General features: G+C 40.8%; 4 protein-coding genes across 4 annotated transcripts in view; 1 reads left to right on the forward strand and 3 right to left on the reverse strand.

Annotated features, from left to right (window-relative positions):
* Nucleotides 1–65: 65 nt before the first annotated feature.
* On the forward strand, nt 66–3,660 carry f2r (coagulation factor II (thrombin) receptor). The gene is made up of 2 exons (XM_038704009.1): nt 66–221; nt 1,219–3,660. Exons 1-2 carry the CDS (start codon nt 152–154, stop codon nt 2,433–2,435), a joined length of 1,287 nt encoding a protein of 428 aa, XP_038559937.1. The 5' UTR covers nt 66–151; the 3' UTR covers nt 2,436–3,660.
* A 1,254-nt stretch (nt 3,661–4,914) lies between these two features.
* On the reverse strand, nt 4,915–7,510 carry LOC119891976. The gene is made up of 6 exons (XM_038704010.1): nt 7,332–7,510; nt 6,384–6,526; nt 6,178–6,245; nt 5,734–5,862; nt 5,462–5,557; nt 4,915–5,353 (listed from the first exon to the last, which is right to left on the reverse strand). Exons 1-6 carry the CDS (start codon nt 7,440–7,442, stop codon nt 5,265–5,267), a joined length of 636 nt encoding a protein of 211 aa, XP_038559938.1. The 5' UTR covers nt 7,443–7,510; the 3' UTR covers nt 4,915–5,264.
* Nucleotides 7,511–8,811: 1,301 nt separating this feature from the next.
* LOC119891977 lies at nt 8,812–11,202 on the reverse strand. The gene is made up of 6 exons (XM_038704012.1): nt 11,008–11,202; nt 10,293–10,435; nt 10,118–10,182; nt 9,885–10,019; nt 9,653–9,751; nt 8,812–9,564 (listed from the first exon to the last, which is right to left on the reverse strand). Exons 1-6 carry the CDS (start codon nt 11,110–11,112, stop codon nt 9,509–9,511), a joined length of 603 nt encoding a protein of 200 aa, XP_038559940.1. The 5' UTR covers nt 11,113–11,202; the 3' UTR covers nt 8,812–9,508.
* Nucleotides 11,203–14,288: 3,086 nt separating this feature from the next.
* Nucleotides 14,289–17,664, reverse strand: part of LOC119891827 (single-stranded DNA-binding protein 2) — a 68,370-nt gene continuing 64,994 nt past the window's right edge. The window contains exons 10-17 of the mRNA XM_038703729.1: nt 16,489–16,537; nt 16,371–16,406; nt 16,228–16,282; nt 15,772–15,842; nt 15,481–15,559; nt 15,310–15,338; nt 15,090–15,188; nt 14,289–14,534 (exon numbers count right to left, since the gene is read on the reverse strand). Coding sequence (XP_038559657.1) covers nt 14,505–14,534; nt 15,090–15,188; nt 15,310–15,338; nt 15,481–15,559; nt 15,772–15,842; nt 16,228–16,282; nt 16,371–16,406; nt 16,489–16,537 — 448 coding nt within the window. The 3' untranslated portion in view covers nt 14,289–14,504. The remainder of the gene's footprint in view (nt 14,535–15,089; nt 15,189–15,309; nt 15,339–15,480; nt 15,560–15,771; nt 15,843–16,227; nt 16,283–16,370; nt 16,407–16,488; nt 16,538–17,664) is intronic.

Genomic DNA, 17,664 nt, shown 5'->3' on the forward strand with positions numbered 1-17,664 from the left:
ATAGGGAGGAGATGTGCAGTGAGGCGGGGCCGGAGTATCTGTAATATGTTTGATGCTGGCAGAAAAACACTTCAGCCACTCCTCTGACAAAAAATAAGATAATTTCAACACACTCGTATTTGTAAAGATTTGGAGGATATCCAGTGAAGCCATGGTTCACCTGTTAATATGGTTGTTAATATTTTTTTCTCTGCAAAGCGCTGCACTCACCTCTCGAAATGGTAAGTACACAGTATGACTACACTGTTCAGGCTTCTACTGTGCTGGGTTTTTACAAATGCAAGGTAGGGTTGTGTAAACTATGTCTGATTGGGGGGGAAACAAACATACAACAGTTGCTGCAAATGTAGCCCATAATTTCCTTAATGTCAGGCTATAGTGTACTGCAGGCTGGACTCTAGGACTTGCTTTTTATGCAGGAGTGGCGCCGCGTTCCTCTTCCCAAATTAGTGACTGAATCTGCGAGAAACAGTAATGATAAACTTTAGCCATATTTGTTTTGGAATTGTCTGTGAATAATCTGATACCGTCAAAGTGGTTGGCGACGCAGCAGACCGGACAGAGGTGGGAAATAAGTTTGATTTAATTCGAGGTACCTTAATTTACTTGAGTATTTTGATATTTTTCCTACTTAATACTACACTAAATTTACTTAATAGTGTTACTGTTGCGTCAGTAATAATCCAATATCCCAGGCCTACTATAATAAAGTCATTGTAAGTAGCCCTTCTACAGGCAATACTTTTTACAATGAGCAATAGCCTACATTGTATCTAAATTCCAATAACCACCACTGGTTGTGGAGTCGTGGGGTCACTGGTTTAAAATAAATCTACTAACGCTAAGCCCCCTGGGTATCTATCTGCTGCCTTGAACGTGTTGCTTAAAATACGTTGATTGGGCTAATACTGAAATAACCTACCTGCACTCACCCTATCATGTTAAAGGTGTGTAGTGCAGCACCTAGGCCAGTTTGTAAAAAGTTATGAAAATATTCTTTCAAAGACATGGGTTGCCTAAATTGAAATAAAAGACAAACTGCATGGGAGATAGCTACCACTAGAGGTAGCCGAAGTTTAAGCAAGCATTGCAAACCTAACACTTTGTGTGCAACAGTGTGCTGTAGCAGTGTGCTGTAATTTTGCATCTGCACTTTAGTTCACTTACAAAACAGCTTTAAAACCACTCATGTAGCCTATTTTTCTCTGTCTCTTTAAGACTCGGCGCCCTTACCGCGGACTTTCTCCGGGCACTTTGTAATGGTAACCGACGAGCCTGTAGACTACCTGGATCTGTCTGTGCTGGACAGTTTGATGGATGACGGGTCTGGCTCAGGGTTGGAGCAGGTACCGGTGAAACGACACGGCCCACACCTTCATCCCACTAAGAGCTATTTTGTCTCAGAGGAAGCAAAAGGTTTTCTTCAAGGTCGACTGGCAACAAGCTTTGTCCCGACCGTTTACACCCTCGTCTTCATCATCAGCGTTTCCCTCAACCTTGTCGCCATTGTGATGTTCGTGCATCACGTGCGTCCCAGAAAACCGGCCGCGATCTACATGCTGAACCTGGCCTGCGCCGACCTGCTGTTCGGCCTCCTCCTCCCCTTCAAGATCGCCTACCATTACAATGGCAACAACTGGATCTACGGCTCCTTCATGTGCAGAGTTGTCACAGCAGCTTTCTACTGCAACATGTATTGCTCTGTGCTGCTCATGACCTGTATCAGCGTTGACCGTTTCCTGGCTGTGGTTTACCCCATTAACTCCCTGACCTGGCGCAGCCCTCAGACCGCTTCAGCTGTGTGTGCTGCCATGTGGCTGTTAGCCCTTGGAGGAGTGTCCCCCCTCCTGATCTCAGGGCAGACCATGTATCTGTCAGACCTGGACATCACCACCTGCCACGATGTGCAGGATGTGGAAAACCTAAAAGCTTACTATCTTTACTTCTTCCCCATCTACTCCTCTGTCTTCTTCTTCATCCCTCTTGTCTTCACTGTTGTCTGTTACGTACGTATTATTCAGGCTCTGGCAGCAGCCAATGTGGAGAACCGCTCCAGGAAGACTCGGGCCGTGGTGATGGCTGTGGTGGTGCTGGTGGTTTTTGTGGTCTGCTTCACCCCCACCAACATCATCCTGATGGTTCACTATGTTGAGCTGTCCCAGAAGTCCAGTGACGGTTCCTACCAGGCGTACCTGCTCTCCATGTGTGTAGGCAGCCTGAGCTGCTGTCTGGATCCTTTCCTCTATTACTTTGGCTCCTCTCAGTGCCAGAAGCAGGTGGCAGCACTGCTCAGATGTAGGCGACTGACACAGGCAGAGAGCAGCTCAGGAACACAAAGCACAAGAACCAGCGGGCGGACAGACAGCAGCAGGTCATGCAAGATGGAGAGTGTTCAAACTGGCCTGGGGAGCCATTACAGCAGGCTAGTGGCTTAACTACATGGACGTGACGAGCCTGCCTCATGAGAGACTTTTAAAATTTGCACGCACACACACCCACCCCCACAGTATGATACAGCATGAGTCATTGTGTATTTAAATCCTATGACACTGTGTGAAAAAAACAGCATAGCTAAACATTTTCTGACATTCGTTTCAGATTTTTGTTTCATATGCTTGTTTTCAATGATCCATGGGAATTTAACAGAAGCTGTATAATAATAACAACAATAATATTTTAATCTGAAAAACATTTATGTAGCAACAACAAAAATGACACCACAATTCTCAGAATGCAATTCCGTATGTCAACATCTGTTATAATTTTTATGAGTAATCATGTGAAATCATTCATCACTTGATTCACTGGCATTCATTACGTTACGTTTACATTTTACGTTACAATATGTTTGTGTAAATAGCAAAGTCCGTGCTAAGGCATAGATAATTCAAGACAAAACTACTGCTTAATACAAATGTTACTGTATCTCTATCATTTTTTTTAAATTGCTGCTCACTCTGTACTCTCTTTTTCATCCGGGCAGAGCTCTGAAACACAGTAAAAGAGAAAAAAAAAGATAAATTGTTGGGTAGGAACAGTGTCCCTGAGCATCACGGAGAATGTTGGCTCCATTTCCTGACATTTGTACTTCATGGAATTACTCCAATATTAATGAAACTTGCATTGTAAATTGTGTGTGTGTAATTCCACAATACAACATCTCCACCTTGTGGTAACTTGTGAGTTGTATTAACTGGTAAAGATTAGACTCAGGTCCTTTAAGCTGCCGTCATAACAGGTTACTGACCTGTTTTACCATCGTAGCTATGGAAGTTTTCCGGGAGGTTCAGACACCCAACTTGTTTCTTGAAAATTTCAACATCTTTGGGATCTATTTTTCCTGTCCGTGCTGAAGGAGAAGGGAGATGTTAAGAAGGCACATTACCACATTTGAGACTCTGACCGACTGTGTTAAAACTGATGAGGACCAAACTTACTGAACTGCAGGATGTTTCTACCAGTGACATCCCCATTTCGAAAGGTGTCTGTCCACAGCAGGCAGTCAGAGCAAGTCTGTAGAATATGTCCTTTGTGTTCCGACAGATTTTCTTCAAAAATGGACAGCGTGGCTGATTATAATGCAGTATTGTGTACATTGAGACTTGTTGTTGTGGATATAATACTCTCTTATTCATCTTGTTAATATTATGCTAAAGACATCGGCTGCTTCATCTCTTCTCATGTGTAAATCTTGTCTGATGTTCACTTACTGCGAAATGTGGTAGCAAATCCTGACACTGTTGCATTGACCTCCCCAAAGATACACCTATTACTGAGAAACAAGAATATGATGTGACAAAATTTAGTCTTTACAAACTTAAAATTTAAGATGATTTCTGAAAAGGTAAATCTTGTTTCTAACGTAGGGCCACAAACTCTATTTAAGGATGATTCTGCCCAACTTATTTAATTAACTAAATCATCAAACTTACAAGCAGTGATCTCCCCAACGTAACGTCATAATTTGACTCTCAGAAGTGGGAGACAAGTCTATCCAGGAGCTTTTCAGAGACTCCAGTGCCTTATGGTACGGCTTGGGGTCACCGGCTCCCATCACATACACCCATTTTCCAAAAACCTTCACATAAAAACATTAAGATTCAAGTTACTATATTAAAAATATCTGAGTGTGTTTGTTGATATAATGCTTTTTAAAATAAAACCAAACATCATTGGGATGAAATAAGACAGAAAAGGATCACAAGCACAACTTACCAGTTTGGGGTCCTCCGGCATAATAGGTTGGACCAGGTCCTTGCAGTCTGGTGCAGATGCAGCAGTGAGGGAAGTGAAAGCCAACAGAAATACAACAACAGGCAGAGCCATGGTGAGACAGACAGATGAGATGGAAGAGGGAGAGACAGCAGCACTGCAGAGGATGTTGCTGAAGCTGCAACAGAAAGCGTCTAACGCTGATTCATTTTCCCTCTGGGCTATCAAGCTAAAAAAAAAGTTGTTGTGCAAGTGCTAATGTGGGGCAGGGGGGGGGGGGTCGTCTACATGCTCAGATGCACCAGTGAAGGTTTAATGACCATGCAGAGCCATGCAGATTGCCTTTGCATAGCATTGAATTGTCAGCTTAACTGTTGCCAATACCGTTGCCCCTGAATGAACCCAGGCAAAGTATGTGCCACGACTCATTTGGGACTGTTGAGATTTTTTAAAAAGGACCTGAAGCAGCTTTTGTTCAGCAGAACAAAGGTTGTTTCCCTGTGGGTCTGAGTGGACTCTTTAAAAGTTTGATGTCTTCTTTCTCTTCCTAACAGTGACGTTGCCCAGCAACAGTCTTTGTTAAAGTTTCTGGGAACAGTGGTGCACTTGAGAAGAGCGCAGTAGTTTTGAATGAAGCGCATAATCTTGACATATGGGGGTGTCTGACTTCTTCTATTTTATTTGAGAAAGGATAAAGAAATGTTGGAGCCCAGAACACTTTTTATTCCTTCAGAATAACAGTAGAAATAAATGACTAGAACACAGTACAGAGGGAGGCTGAAAGCTGTTTTATTTACCTCACACAATCGGCTGAAAACAGTTACTCAACTAACACATTTTTGAATTAGTTTAAAGGAAGCATTTAAGTGGATTTTTCAGCCATTACTATACCGGCCAGAACTTGCCATGAGCGATTCAGATTTCACATTACTAAACTAAATCATAGATTATAGTAAACTATTATTATAACAGTATTTAGTTCATGTTAAGCTGTAATGTGTTTGGGTGTGTTCAAAGCTGTTCACAGGGCTATGACACCTCTGTGCTCTGCTTTACTTTGCAGTAGGCTGAACATCAGTTTGATTATTCTCTGTGTTCTCAGCAGCAGGTGTAGCAGTTTCCTTGTCTTCTGGACACAGATCTGAAATAAGAGAAAATGACTGATTAGTGGAGAAAGTAGCGTGACGAACATTCGCTTTGATAATTCAACTGGGTGCCAGGAAGAGGCTGAGCTGACATGGCGGCTGACCTGTGCCCAAAAAGTGGAACTCTGGGAGGAATTTAAGACACTCAGCCTGTTTCTTGAAGGTCTCTAACTCGGATGGCTCCAGAGTGCCGGTTCGCGCTTTAAAGAGGAACCAGAGAAGTGGGCAGGGGTGGAGGTAGTGACAAAGAAGAGAAGCCAGGGGAGAGAGGCGAGACAGTGGAGACAAGTTGCCAAGTAATATGTCAAAATACTGACCAAAAACTGTGTATTTTTACTCAAGTGATAGAGGAGGAGGAGGAGGAAAAAGGCCTTACTAAAGAGGAAAAGGTATCGTCCCTTTGACTTGCCGTCTGGGAGGACAGTGGTGTCTTCGGACAGGAGGCAGTCAGAACAGGTCTCATAATACTTCCCATCATGATATGAAGTGTGACCGTTGATATTAACTGTGGAACATCCAGAAAATGAGACTTCCACATAATGCAAGATATTACAACAAGTGCACAGTGACGTACTATAAGCATGACTTTATCTATTTGAAATTGTGCACAATAAAATACCACATAAAAATACCATAATAATAATAATAAATACAAAATTCAGATATTGTATGTGTGTTTTCTTATGAATTCCCCTTACATCATAGCAATGTGCTTTGGCTGCATGCATCACCCACATAACATTACACATTATAGAGAAAGAGAGAGATGGTGAGTCAGGGTGTAAACAGAAAAATACTGTGAATATTTCGAGATCCATACATTTGGCGTGACTGGTCATTCCTGAGATGGTGGCGTTGGCTACACCCTGAAGACACTTATCTTCATATCTGTAATGAAATCAACCTTTCAGTAGACACTCTTGGCTGTAAACTGTGTCAGACAACTATTTAATTTGTATGCGAGAGAAAATGGAACGTAACAATAAGGTCACGTGACTGATCATTTGCAGTCAGCAGTGTCCTTACAGACGGTCGGCCCAGTGGATGGTGATGACTCCGCTGTCTGAGGAAGGCGACATTTCCACCCAGGAGCTCTTCACCGACACCAGGTCGCTCCTCAGGCCATGCTGGTCCCACGACCCCACATGGAGCACCCACTTCCCATAGATCTAACGAAACATCCACACAGTTTCATGACTGGGATGCTTATCTGTCTTAGAGCATGATCATACTTTATTTTCCAACAGGAAATAATAGTCTGGGATGTAGTCTTGTCATCATTGCACTCTACTCAAAAAAAGCTTCATGTTGTTGAGATTGAAAGTTAACTCTGTGGATGAATGTGGAAACATCAGTTGCACGCTGGATTCACCTAATTAGTAACCGGCAGCAGGTGATTGGTTAGAACCACACAGATGTCAATACCAATGCCTTTATTTCCACCACCACCACAACCACATTCCTTCTGCACTGTCTGGTGAATAAGTGGTTCTGTATAAATCAGAATAACATACAAGAATAAATATAGCTGTAAATAACACAAGAAATGTACACAGTACATATGAAAATGCAACTAAAACCATATGCAGATTACACTGTGAAATGTAGTGCAAACTGGCAAACAGCAGGACATGACAGTGTACGGGCAACAAGCATCCCTGAACGTTCTTTTGCAGCAAGTTTATATTCATTAGCAGCACTGCCTTCTACTGGCCGATACATTATGCGCAAGGTACATTTACTAATGGCTACCTTAGCTGCTCAGTTAACTAAGATGTGCATGCCTTAGTTTTTGACAAGGTGTGACGTGATTTAACAGCCTAAGTTAGTTTTAATCACACTGTAGCACATTTTAATGTAAGTTAACACCAAAACAAAACTCAGCCATTCAAGTTGTATTAACATAAACCGTGCCTCCTCACATATGACCAGCTCATAACAAATGATCATCATCATATCATCGCTGATACTCACAGGGCTGTGACTGTCCAGTACCAGAGGCTTAACCAGCTCTTTACAGTCCAATTCAGATGCAGCACCCAGGGAGGTGAGAGCCAGCAGAGCAACAACCAGCTGTGCAGCCATGGCTCCAGACAGCAGGCAGCCAGAGAGCAAAGCTAATGTCAGGGAACCTGCTAGCTCCAGCCTCCTCAAAGGAACCAGGGGAGGTGTTGTGCAACAGTGGGTTGGGCCACACACACACACACACACACACACACACACACACACACACACACACACACACACTCTCCCCTCTTCTTTTAGAGGGAAGAAGCTGTTCACTTTTCACATCCAGTCAGCAAGGACTTGTCCTATTTATCCTGTTACATAACAGCCAGCTGGCAGAGCCTGAATAGCAAGACCCCTGCATCTTTCAATATGGGAACACCCTCCTGCACAGAGTCACACACATACATGCACAAAGGTAGAAAAAATAAAGAGACAGAGACACACACACACACACGCACAAAAGGTCTCATCTCCAGACCTTGTTGGTTATTTCACCAGTCGCAATGGCCTCAAAACATAACAAATATTTCCATAAACTACTTTCATTTGCTAATTCATTGAACACGCACACAAACTGGGCTTTGGTGTCTTTGACATCAAGTAGCTTTTTGTTTCCTCAGAGCAAGTGCAAGCTTACACAACATGTACTGCTCTGTTCTTCCAGGGAGACCATTCAGAGCTTGGTTGGTTTTTTTTGTTTGTTTTTTTTTGTAGTGGGGATAAATCACTACAAATAGATCATTAATAATAATGAAAGTTCAGTCAGACAACTTACATGAAATATTTCTTAGAGCAGAACATAGTTATAGTTTTGCGTCTAGGCTCCGACCTCTTTACTCCCCATAGATATGTTTACGTGGAGATATTGGTGAAGGGATGAGCACAAATATCAACTTTGATTGTTGGATGACGAGGAATGTGAGGCATGTCATGTGTGTTTTCAGTAGCTTGCCTCGTTAAAGGTAATACTTCGCATCTGATGTGTCACAGCAGAACAACGTTCATGTACTTCAGGGACTTGTCACTTATTGAATATTGTGCTTGGTCAACACACTCTTGGTTCAGCTGATCTGGTCCACCTGAAAAATCCTTGTCTGAGGTCCACACACAAAGACTTCAACATACAATCAAGATGTTTATAGTTTGTTTGCAAAATGTCATTTGTGAATATTGGGCAATAAATCACCAATTGTGTTTTGTGGCTCCATATGTAGAAGGTTTTCATCTGTAAAAGATGTTTTTGGCTAATAGAACAGATAATAAATAAAGATGTGCATTAAACATTAATAGATATAGATATAGTAGATGGGTTATGTAAATCACAAATAAAAGATTGTATATGCCATCATGTAAATGGTATCTGTGTGTGTGAGTTTGACTCTTCATTGATGTGCACTATGACAGTTTGAAACTGTGTAATGCAACACACACAAATTTCAGTTGCTATGTTTTACTTTTAATAAATTTGGAGATCCTCAAGCTGTATTGAACCGGGGAGAAATGTTACAGTTTCATTTAGCAGTAAATGTTTTTGGTTACGTGATGGTTAAAAGTCAGCCTGGTGAAACTGAGCGAGAGGAATATGCAAATAGGTAAAAAGCCCACGACTTTGTCTTCTCTCAGGGAAATCACCACACAGTGCATGATGCCTTTTGGAAGGGCTGCACTCCAGCACAAGTTTCTCACAGCCGTGTAAAAATGTTGCTCTCCATCCCTCAAGGGATCCTCTGACAAGTAGGCAACATAGTGTAGACTAGTGTTGAGGCAGAGGAAGAGTATGCATGAACGAAACAGTCAACCAGCCCCCAGCTCTGCTTATTATTTCCATCTTTTGCTCCCTTACCACACATTTTAGTCACAGTCCATAACAGCTGCTTTGAATCATAAAAACTCTCACTATGTAGATTGCATTTATGAAAAATACAAGTGTGCAAATATATAGTGTTTCATTTTGTTAAGCTTTATATGCATAAAAGAAAAAGACATCTAAGTGGTATTCATCATGATTTGTAAATCTGATCATAAATGTGAAATCAGTCTATTCTGGTCTTTAATACAGCAATTTGACTCATGGAGTAACTTCAGGTCTCGGGACAGATTTGAGGTGTAGTGGACAACAGTCGCTTCAAAATGCGCTTTCTCTATTGTTCTTCCTCCTTTACATCTGTGGCAGCTTCCTTCTCATCGGGGCACAGGTCTGAAACAGAGGCAGGAAATCAGGTTACACAACCTTGTTACTGTTGCGCGTGTAGTGGTGAAGAGAGAAAAAGGCGGAAGCATCTTACCTGTGGATTCTCCAAAGTGGAATTCTGGTGGGAAGTTGAGGCATGCTGCCTGTTTCTTGAAAACTTCCAAATGAGCGGCATCCAATTTCCCAGACTTTGCTGCAAAGCAGGGAGGGACAGGGAAAAAGTTAATGTTACCTCTTTTAACAAGGGAAAAAATCTATGGAACAGATCATTTACTTTGGTGTACAGAAAAGCAGTTACAGATCGTTACAAACAACTGTGAACTCACTGAAAAGATAGAGGTTTCTGCCTTTTCTGGTTTCCCCGTTGCCCTCCATCACTGAGGTGTCTGTCCAGAGGATGCAGTCAGGGCAGGTCACCAGGTGCTTCCCAACATGCTCATGATTGGAGGAGTTAAAGTAAACTATTAGAGATAAACAGAATATTAACATATTGTTATGCACTTGGAGCATTTCTAGTAATTGTGGGATGAAGCACATACAACAGTATGTATTTTCTTACATGTCACCTTGGAGGAGTTTCCTGAGAAGGTGGAATTAACGCCTCCATGATGACATTTTCCATCCCTTATAAGGAGAGGTAAACATAATAAGCACATAAGCACTGGGATAAATCTCACCAGTTACATTACGCACTGGTTGCCTTAAAAATAATGACATTCATTTACAGATATTACATTTTGTCTCCCCATCGAAGGGTCATATCATCACTGTCAGGTATAGGTGAGAGTTCAATCCAGGAGCTGTTGATCGTGTTAAGTTGCTTCAGGAGTTCTTTGTTGTCTGATGTTCCAGCATAGAATATCCATTTTCCAGAAATCTAGAAACAGATTAAAACTCATCTTGAAGTGAAGAGATTTAGGAGCACAAATGTAAGAATCCTCTTAGTTTTTGCAAAGCGCTTTTAAGGTCTAAATAGGGCAATGTATGGTACATTAAAACAATACAGCATGCACGTTATAGTCCAACCTTCAAATTGCTTGCAATTAACATTACTGATAATGGTTTATTAAAAGTACCATTTGTTGTTTTTATTGTAGATTCAAGTCAGTAAGAAAATCAACTTTCTTTTGTGGAAAATTAATCATGGTGACCTTTTGAATTTTCCCTTGCGTTCAAGTGCTTGTGCACCATTTGAGATGTCACAGTTGACTGCTACAGTAGCCACTTCAGTGCAACTACACTCCTGAATTCATAATATTCCCCTTTTTGCATCCATGTTTACTCATTGTTTTTTTGCTCTGCAGCTTGACTTTTTGAAAACACAGATTTTGTTTTCAGGTAAATTACCAAACAACAATAATGTAAATTGGGTTCGATTAAATAATGCAAAACCAAATGTGTGGCCTGAATTCTGCTTTAGCTCGAATGTAGATGCTGCGGACAACGTACCCTGCTTCGATCCTCCAGAGGTTTAAGCAGCTCCTCACAGTCTGGATTAGATGCCGCAGTCAGAGAGAGGAGAGCCAGCAAAGCTAAACAAAACTGAACAGACATGGTTAGAAGTGAAATGACAGCCACCTGGATACCAAAGCAAGAACAGGACAACTGTACTCCTGCAGGAGGCCCACTGTGAGGACTAGCAGAGGGGAAGTTACCTAAATATTGGGGTGAGAGAGAGAGAGAGAAAGAGAGAGAGAGAGAGGGAGAGGGAGAGAGAGAGTTTGGTGGGGTGAATAGGGACATGGGTGGTGGGCGGACTACGGTATGTTTGTGTGTTTGTGAAATGGTGGGAATGTGTGATAAATAGTTCAAATGTATCCCTGCAGAGACAAAGGAATACAGGAGATATATTACTATATTTGCTGATTTCTCCTCTATTTGGTTTTATTGTGTGAAGGATAGGGATAAATATTTCATATGTTGTAAATGTTTATTGCATGTGTTTTTTATGCTATGCCATGGTTTAATACAAGATAAAAAGTGGTCTTCTTCTCCTGCCAAAGGTTCCCTCCTACTGTTTTCTCTTGTGCAGGGTGGATTATTCCTTCTGTGGGTGATAGTCTCACTCTTTCTCTGTGTTTGAGAGATAGAGTGACTGATCGTGAGAAATGCACTCCTGCAATATGCGTAGATCACACAGTCTGAGTATATGTTACTTATTACTAAAACCATCACATTAAAACTTTCTGAAATAATTTCTTCTAAGGTTCTCCTGCTGGGTATAATAATGTGGCAACCACATAATAACTACAGAACAGTCTTCTTTCACTGTGAGTGCACCTCTAAAGCTGGCAAAAGATAAATCTTCCACCGTCTTATACTGGATTCCAGCCACAGTGTAAATCAATTTGTAAAAAGGTTGTTGCCGCACTGATCCCCCCAGCTACCGTGATTTGTGCGCCATCAATGAAAATGAGCCTGTAAAACATGGGGCAGCAAGTGCTGGGCTCCAGGAGAGTGGTGTCTTTCTGAATAGACCATGTATTACACTAAAAAGGAATAGTTCGACATTTTGAGAGTGGTATCAATCTTCTCATCTAACTCTTGGCCAGAAAGCAAATAAGCATATTACTCAAAATGTCAAACTGTCACTTTTATGCCCCACCTGTTTTCAGTTCTTTTTGAAAAACTTCTGACTTTTGGGTGCAGTGGTCTTCTTCTTCTCTAGAAAATTCTGTCACAAAGTGGGTGACAAGCATGACTGCCAGTAATCCTGGAATAAAGCTGAACTGCTAAAACTGTGACTGTGATCACCAGAGCCAGTCTTTGTTCTTAAATGTTGTCACACTGGAGACAACTGTACAACACAGGCAGCACAAAATTCAGAGAGACTCGTGATAACATTACATTGTCTACAAACACACTCAATACACCCTGAAGTGACTGACTTCATGTCCACACACACGCAGTCCTCACAAATGAAAAGAGCTGACACCTTGAGTAAGGGAAGAGAAGCTTTATACTAGCATATTCAAAACCCATGAAATACTTCTCTGTGTATTTACAAAAACATAATACAAGAATAAAAAAGAGAAAATGAACACATCACAAATGGAGTCCCACATACTGCCACAAAACAGAAAACATGATCCAATTTACAAATGCATCTTGTTCTCCCACTTATGGCTTCAATCTAACACAAAAACAAAATAAAATATCTCTGTTCAGTTGTGATGCATCATCAGTCCATCCCTCCCCTATGCAATTATTTCTCTCCAGGTTTTTCTTTAAATAATAATAATAATAATATCAAATACATATACAAGACAGAGGAGCTACATTTGTGAGCTGTACACTTTGCAGTAAGGGAGGGGAGAGGAGAATGTTCACAGGAGTATCAACCTTTTGGACACAATGAAAATACAACTTGGGCAGTGAAAAAAGTTTTAAACATTGATTAAAAACAAGCTTATTTTAGCTTTTTTGTACCAACCAACCTTCCACATCACACTGAGATCACAGTTTATCCGGATGACAATAAAGTATGAGTGACCAAAGTGACATTATAAGCTTGTGTCTTACCCTCCATTTTAAGATTTTATCTGCAGAGAATGTGGGTCATTGTACCCATTTTGCAACTGTGGCTCCAGGATGTAAACTGCTAAAAAATGTGAGTAAAGTTCTAAAGATTTTTTAAGGATCTTTTGCTCTCCCCATATTAAAGCCCTGTGCTTGTGCAGTCAACAGAATTTAAAATCATCCAAAGGGAAATTCGGTATACCACTCACAGTGGGGAGTCTTACAATTTGAATCACAACAATGTTTATCGCTGAATACAGAAAGATGCATCATTTAATTATGAAAAAAACTTTCTGTACTATTGGGTATTACACTTTGTGCAAACCAATCAAATACAGTTAGCATAGTGACTGATCTGATAATGATTTAAAGAGAGACTACATAACTTTTGAAAGAAGAAATAACACATTCTTTCTCTTACAAATAGCTCTTCTACTTTACTGCTTTTGCTGCTGTTTTACTACTTTACTATTTACCTTTATCCTGTAATTGTCACTAGTGACAATAATCGAACAAAGCTCTTTTTTTTTTCTCAATAACCATTTAATGTGACTTCAAATTCAAGATGCAGGCAAATACTCCAAGTTGTGCTGAATCCTTTCTGCAAATCATGAGTAATGTCTGAACAAAGAGCTGACTTGGATCTGCACTTCATTTGCCTCACCAGGCCTCGCAAACATGTGATGGAGGTGAGGCAGAAGGAAAAAATCTTACATTTTCCACATTTGTGGCTGAGTTTGGGGATGAAAATTCCTTAGACCCACAAAAGTTAAAAAAATTTAAAATTTCTGGACTACAAATATCTGCACAAGCCTCAAATAAACCCCATTGTAATATGATTTTGATGTCCCTCCAATTCTCCTCCAGTAATGGACAAAGTAATATATGAAGACAAAAGATGTTCAACGTGACAGCCAGACAGATTATATTTCAAAGTCAATCAAAAAGTGTATATATATATCTCTTTAAATCATTTAAAACTTTAGAATAAATAGGATACTGGCCTTTCATTTTTGGGCATGAACTGTGTGATATGATGCAAAAGGCCGAGACATCTGCCTGTAACTGGAGTGTGTGCACAGTCTCATACACACTGTATGCAAATATACAAAGAGTTCTCCTCAGAGTTGTTTCAATTTGGTTCCTTTGTACAGTCTCATAGTTGCAGAGGAAGAACTGATGAATGTAGCGGAGTCACGACTTAGAACGTGAGAAGAAACAGGAGAGAAGAGACGTGGACAAAAACAATGGTGGGTAGGGTGGGGTGGGGGTCGTAGAAGGACGGAACCTCTGGCAACTGTCCCGACTAGGCAGGTTGGCGGTGGAGGAAGAGTCACTGGCTTAGATGACATCACATCCTGTCTCTCTGCTTCTCACCGATCCACACCATCTTACTGAGCGACTGACCAAACCTGCTTCCAGAGCCTTCACACACTCATCGTCATGTTTGGAGAATACTGCAAAGATGACATGAGAAAAAATAAGTATGTGTGTATGTCTGTGTATGAGAGAGAGAAAAGCATTTTTCACTGTTGTACAACAGTATCCCTCCAAAATGCTATGGATTGATTTCCTCCCGGAGTTAGATGGGAAGATCGATACTGCCTGTATGGCACATCCGAAGCTACAGCTAGCAGCCACTTAGCTTAGCCTAAAGACTGGAAATAGGGGTAAACAGCTAGACAGCTAGCCTCTGTCAGAACGTAACAAAATCTGCCTACCAGCAACTCTAAACGGATTAAACAGATAAAACATGTTGAGTAAACTTAAGAGGTGCTAGTAATTTGACATTTTTTCTCCTTTGGACAGAGGCAGGTTAGCTGGTTTGCCGTTTTGAGAGTAGTATCCATCTTGCAATGAAGCAAATGCATGTTTTTGCAAAATGTCAAACTACTCCTTAACATTTTATGAACCCATTTTAAATTTTTGTGTTTAACCTTATAGTATGGGTATGGTGTTTTGAACACCAAACACCTAAGATCCCTTTAATCAGTAGATGACAAGTGACTTACACTTTCATTCTGAAAAGGGTTAAGGAAGTTTCCTCCCATCTCTCCATCCTCCCTCGGGGTCCCGGGCTGGTTACTCATACTTAGGTTACCAGGTGAGTTCTGTTAAAAAAGCATGTAAAACCCAGCTTGATGGTAATTGCTATGCTACTAAGGCTAAAAAATCAGACATGCAGTGCAATTGCAAACTGGAGTTTCAAAGAAGAAAAATATTTTCTCTTACCTTTGGGAGACTGTCCATATCGCCTGACCCTGAAAGTGGGAACGCAAGTATGAAAATGACACATTTATCAAATGCTCATTTTGCTTAAACTATTTGACAAATTAGGGAAAAACACAACCAGAGATTTAGTGGCAATACAGTACATGCTCTAAAAGCTACTCGTTCCTGTACCTAATGACCCATTCATGTGATGGGGCTCCATTCCAGCCATTCCCCCTAATGGACCGTCACCACCTGCACCCATAGGGAACTGAGATCAAGAGACACAGGAGACAATGATAAACCTGTCCGGAAATGTACCATTAACAAAACAAGTTTAAAAAAACAACACATTTTTTACATCAAACAGCTGTTACACACACACACACACACACACACACACACACACACACAAACACACACAATCCATTTGCACTGCAGCATACTCAGATACAATGACATACTGAGAGAAAAATGTCTCACATTTGGTCGGCTTCCACCTGGAGGGACTGTGTTTATCATAGTGTACATGTTGTCGCCAGAGTTGGTTGAATCTGACATAACAAATGGAGAAACAATAAGAAAAGGAAAGAGCATCAACATACACATACACACATTTGTTCCACTATCCCTGTGGGGACATCTTATTGACACGATGCATTCCCTTGCCCCTTACCCTAATCTTGGCTATCACAACTACATGCCTAACCTTAAACCTAGGACTAAAAACCCAATTGTAACCTGAACCCTAAAACCAGGCAAAACCCTTAACCTGAAAGCAGCCTGAACCCATGGAGACCTCAATTTTTGTCTTCATGGTGACATAGTCCCTATAGGTTAGTGTGCATTCAGGTTAGTCCCAACGAATTAACATGAAAAACATACACACACACACACACACACACACACACACACACACACACACACACATATACATACCTGCTGGACTTGGCATTATTGGGGTCCCAGGTGGCCCCCCTCCCCCTGGAGGACCCTAAAATTACAGTTTTGGTTTACATAACATTCACTCATGAACTAATGAATTACAGCCTCTACAACACTTTAATCTCAAACATACATACCACATAACTTCCTGGAGATGCAGAAGAATAAGGAGTCTGCAAAAATACAGAAGGGACTCATGAAAGAAATGAAATAACTGTTAAACTTTCTGTTGGGTGTCTTTATTAGAGCACTTACCGAATTGGAGTTTGGAGGATTTGGCCAGGGTCTACCCGCACCAGGTCCCCTAGAACGCACACACACACACACACACACACACACACACACACACACACTTTAGTTTTGGCAAGCTTCTTTGTTTCCAATTTATTTGAGAAGACTTGGCAACAACAAGCTCTTCTGTTGCCTAAGAGGTGATGGGAACAACATGTTTTAACAAAAGACAAAAAGAAGACAAAATAGAGGAAAGCTGGCTCCTAGCTCCACTTCCAGACCTCTAAAAGCCAAGAACATACAGTAAAGTTGTAATTAAAAGCTACATAAATATAATGGCTGGGTGCATCTACTGTAGTGAGAGATTAAGGTAAGGATGTTTGTAGTTTAATGTTGTCTCTCTGAGTGAGAGAAATGTGGGGTGGTCATTTATATTTACATTGTGTGTGTGTGTGTGTGTGTGTGTGTGCACTTACCAACCTATCTAACAGTGGACCTCGACGTCGTTACACACCCACTAAGAGGGGACTAAAAAGTGAACAGGGGACATTTTTTAGGTCCCCTGTTGGACATGCTTTAAATCATGCTAAAATCATGTCTAAAACCATCTGGTAAATTTTTTAAACTATTGTCAAGAGGGGACCTGCAGGTGTGTGAGTGTTTAAGTCCATACTCAGCAGTGCCTCTAGTGGATCAAGCAAAGATTTTAACGACTCATTCACACACGTCGTTCTTAACACTCCCCTATAGAGTGAATGGCTTGCAGCCCCAGGGAGTCTATCAGACTGTAGAGGGGCTATTATACAAGCTACTCAGTAAAGAAAGCTGTCACTTGAAACCCAATTTCTTAATTTTTTCTAACAAAATATACAGGCTGAGTTTTAGTGGATGTCTTGTGTTTTAAGATCAACATGTATTAAAATAAAGGGCTACACTGAAGGCCTGGAGAATTTTAGATTCTAAATAAGGGAACAAAAATAGAAAAACAGCCAGGGTAGAATTATAAATAAAATGGTCAGTATAAAGATACTTTTATGGTTTTAATTCATTATAAAAAATGAATGAATTAATAAAAAATTATTTGTTATCTAGAGATTTTAACTTGTTCAGTCGCAAAATACTAACCTGACCAGATTTCACAAGCATCAATACTTTTTTTCCCCCCATTATATTTGTGTGCTTAGTCTACACTTAAAGATA

Source organism: Micropterus salmoides, unplaced genomic scaffold (assembly GCF_014851395.1).
Source record: "Micropterus salmoides isolate LMB-PRFRI ecotype aquatic unplaced genomic scaffold, ASM1485139v1 Ms_hic_scaffold_7, whole genome shotgun sequence".
Taxonomy (NCBI): domain Eukaryota; kingdom Metazoa; phylum Chordata; class Actinopteri; order Centrarchiformes; family Centrarchidae; genus Micropterus; species Micropterus salmoides.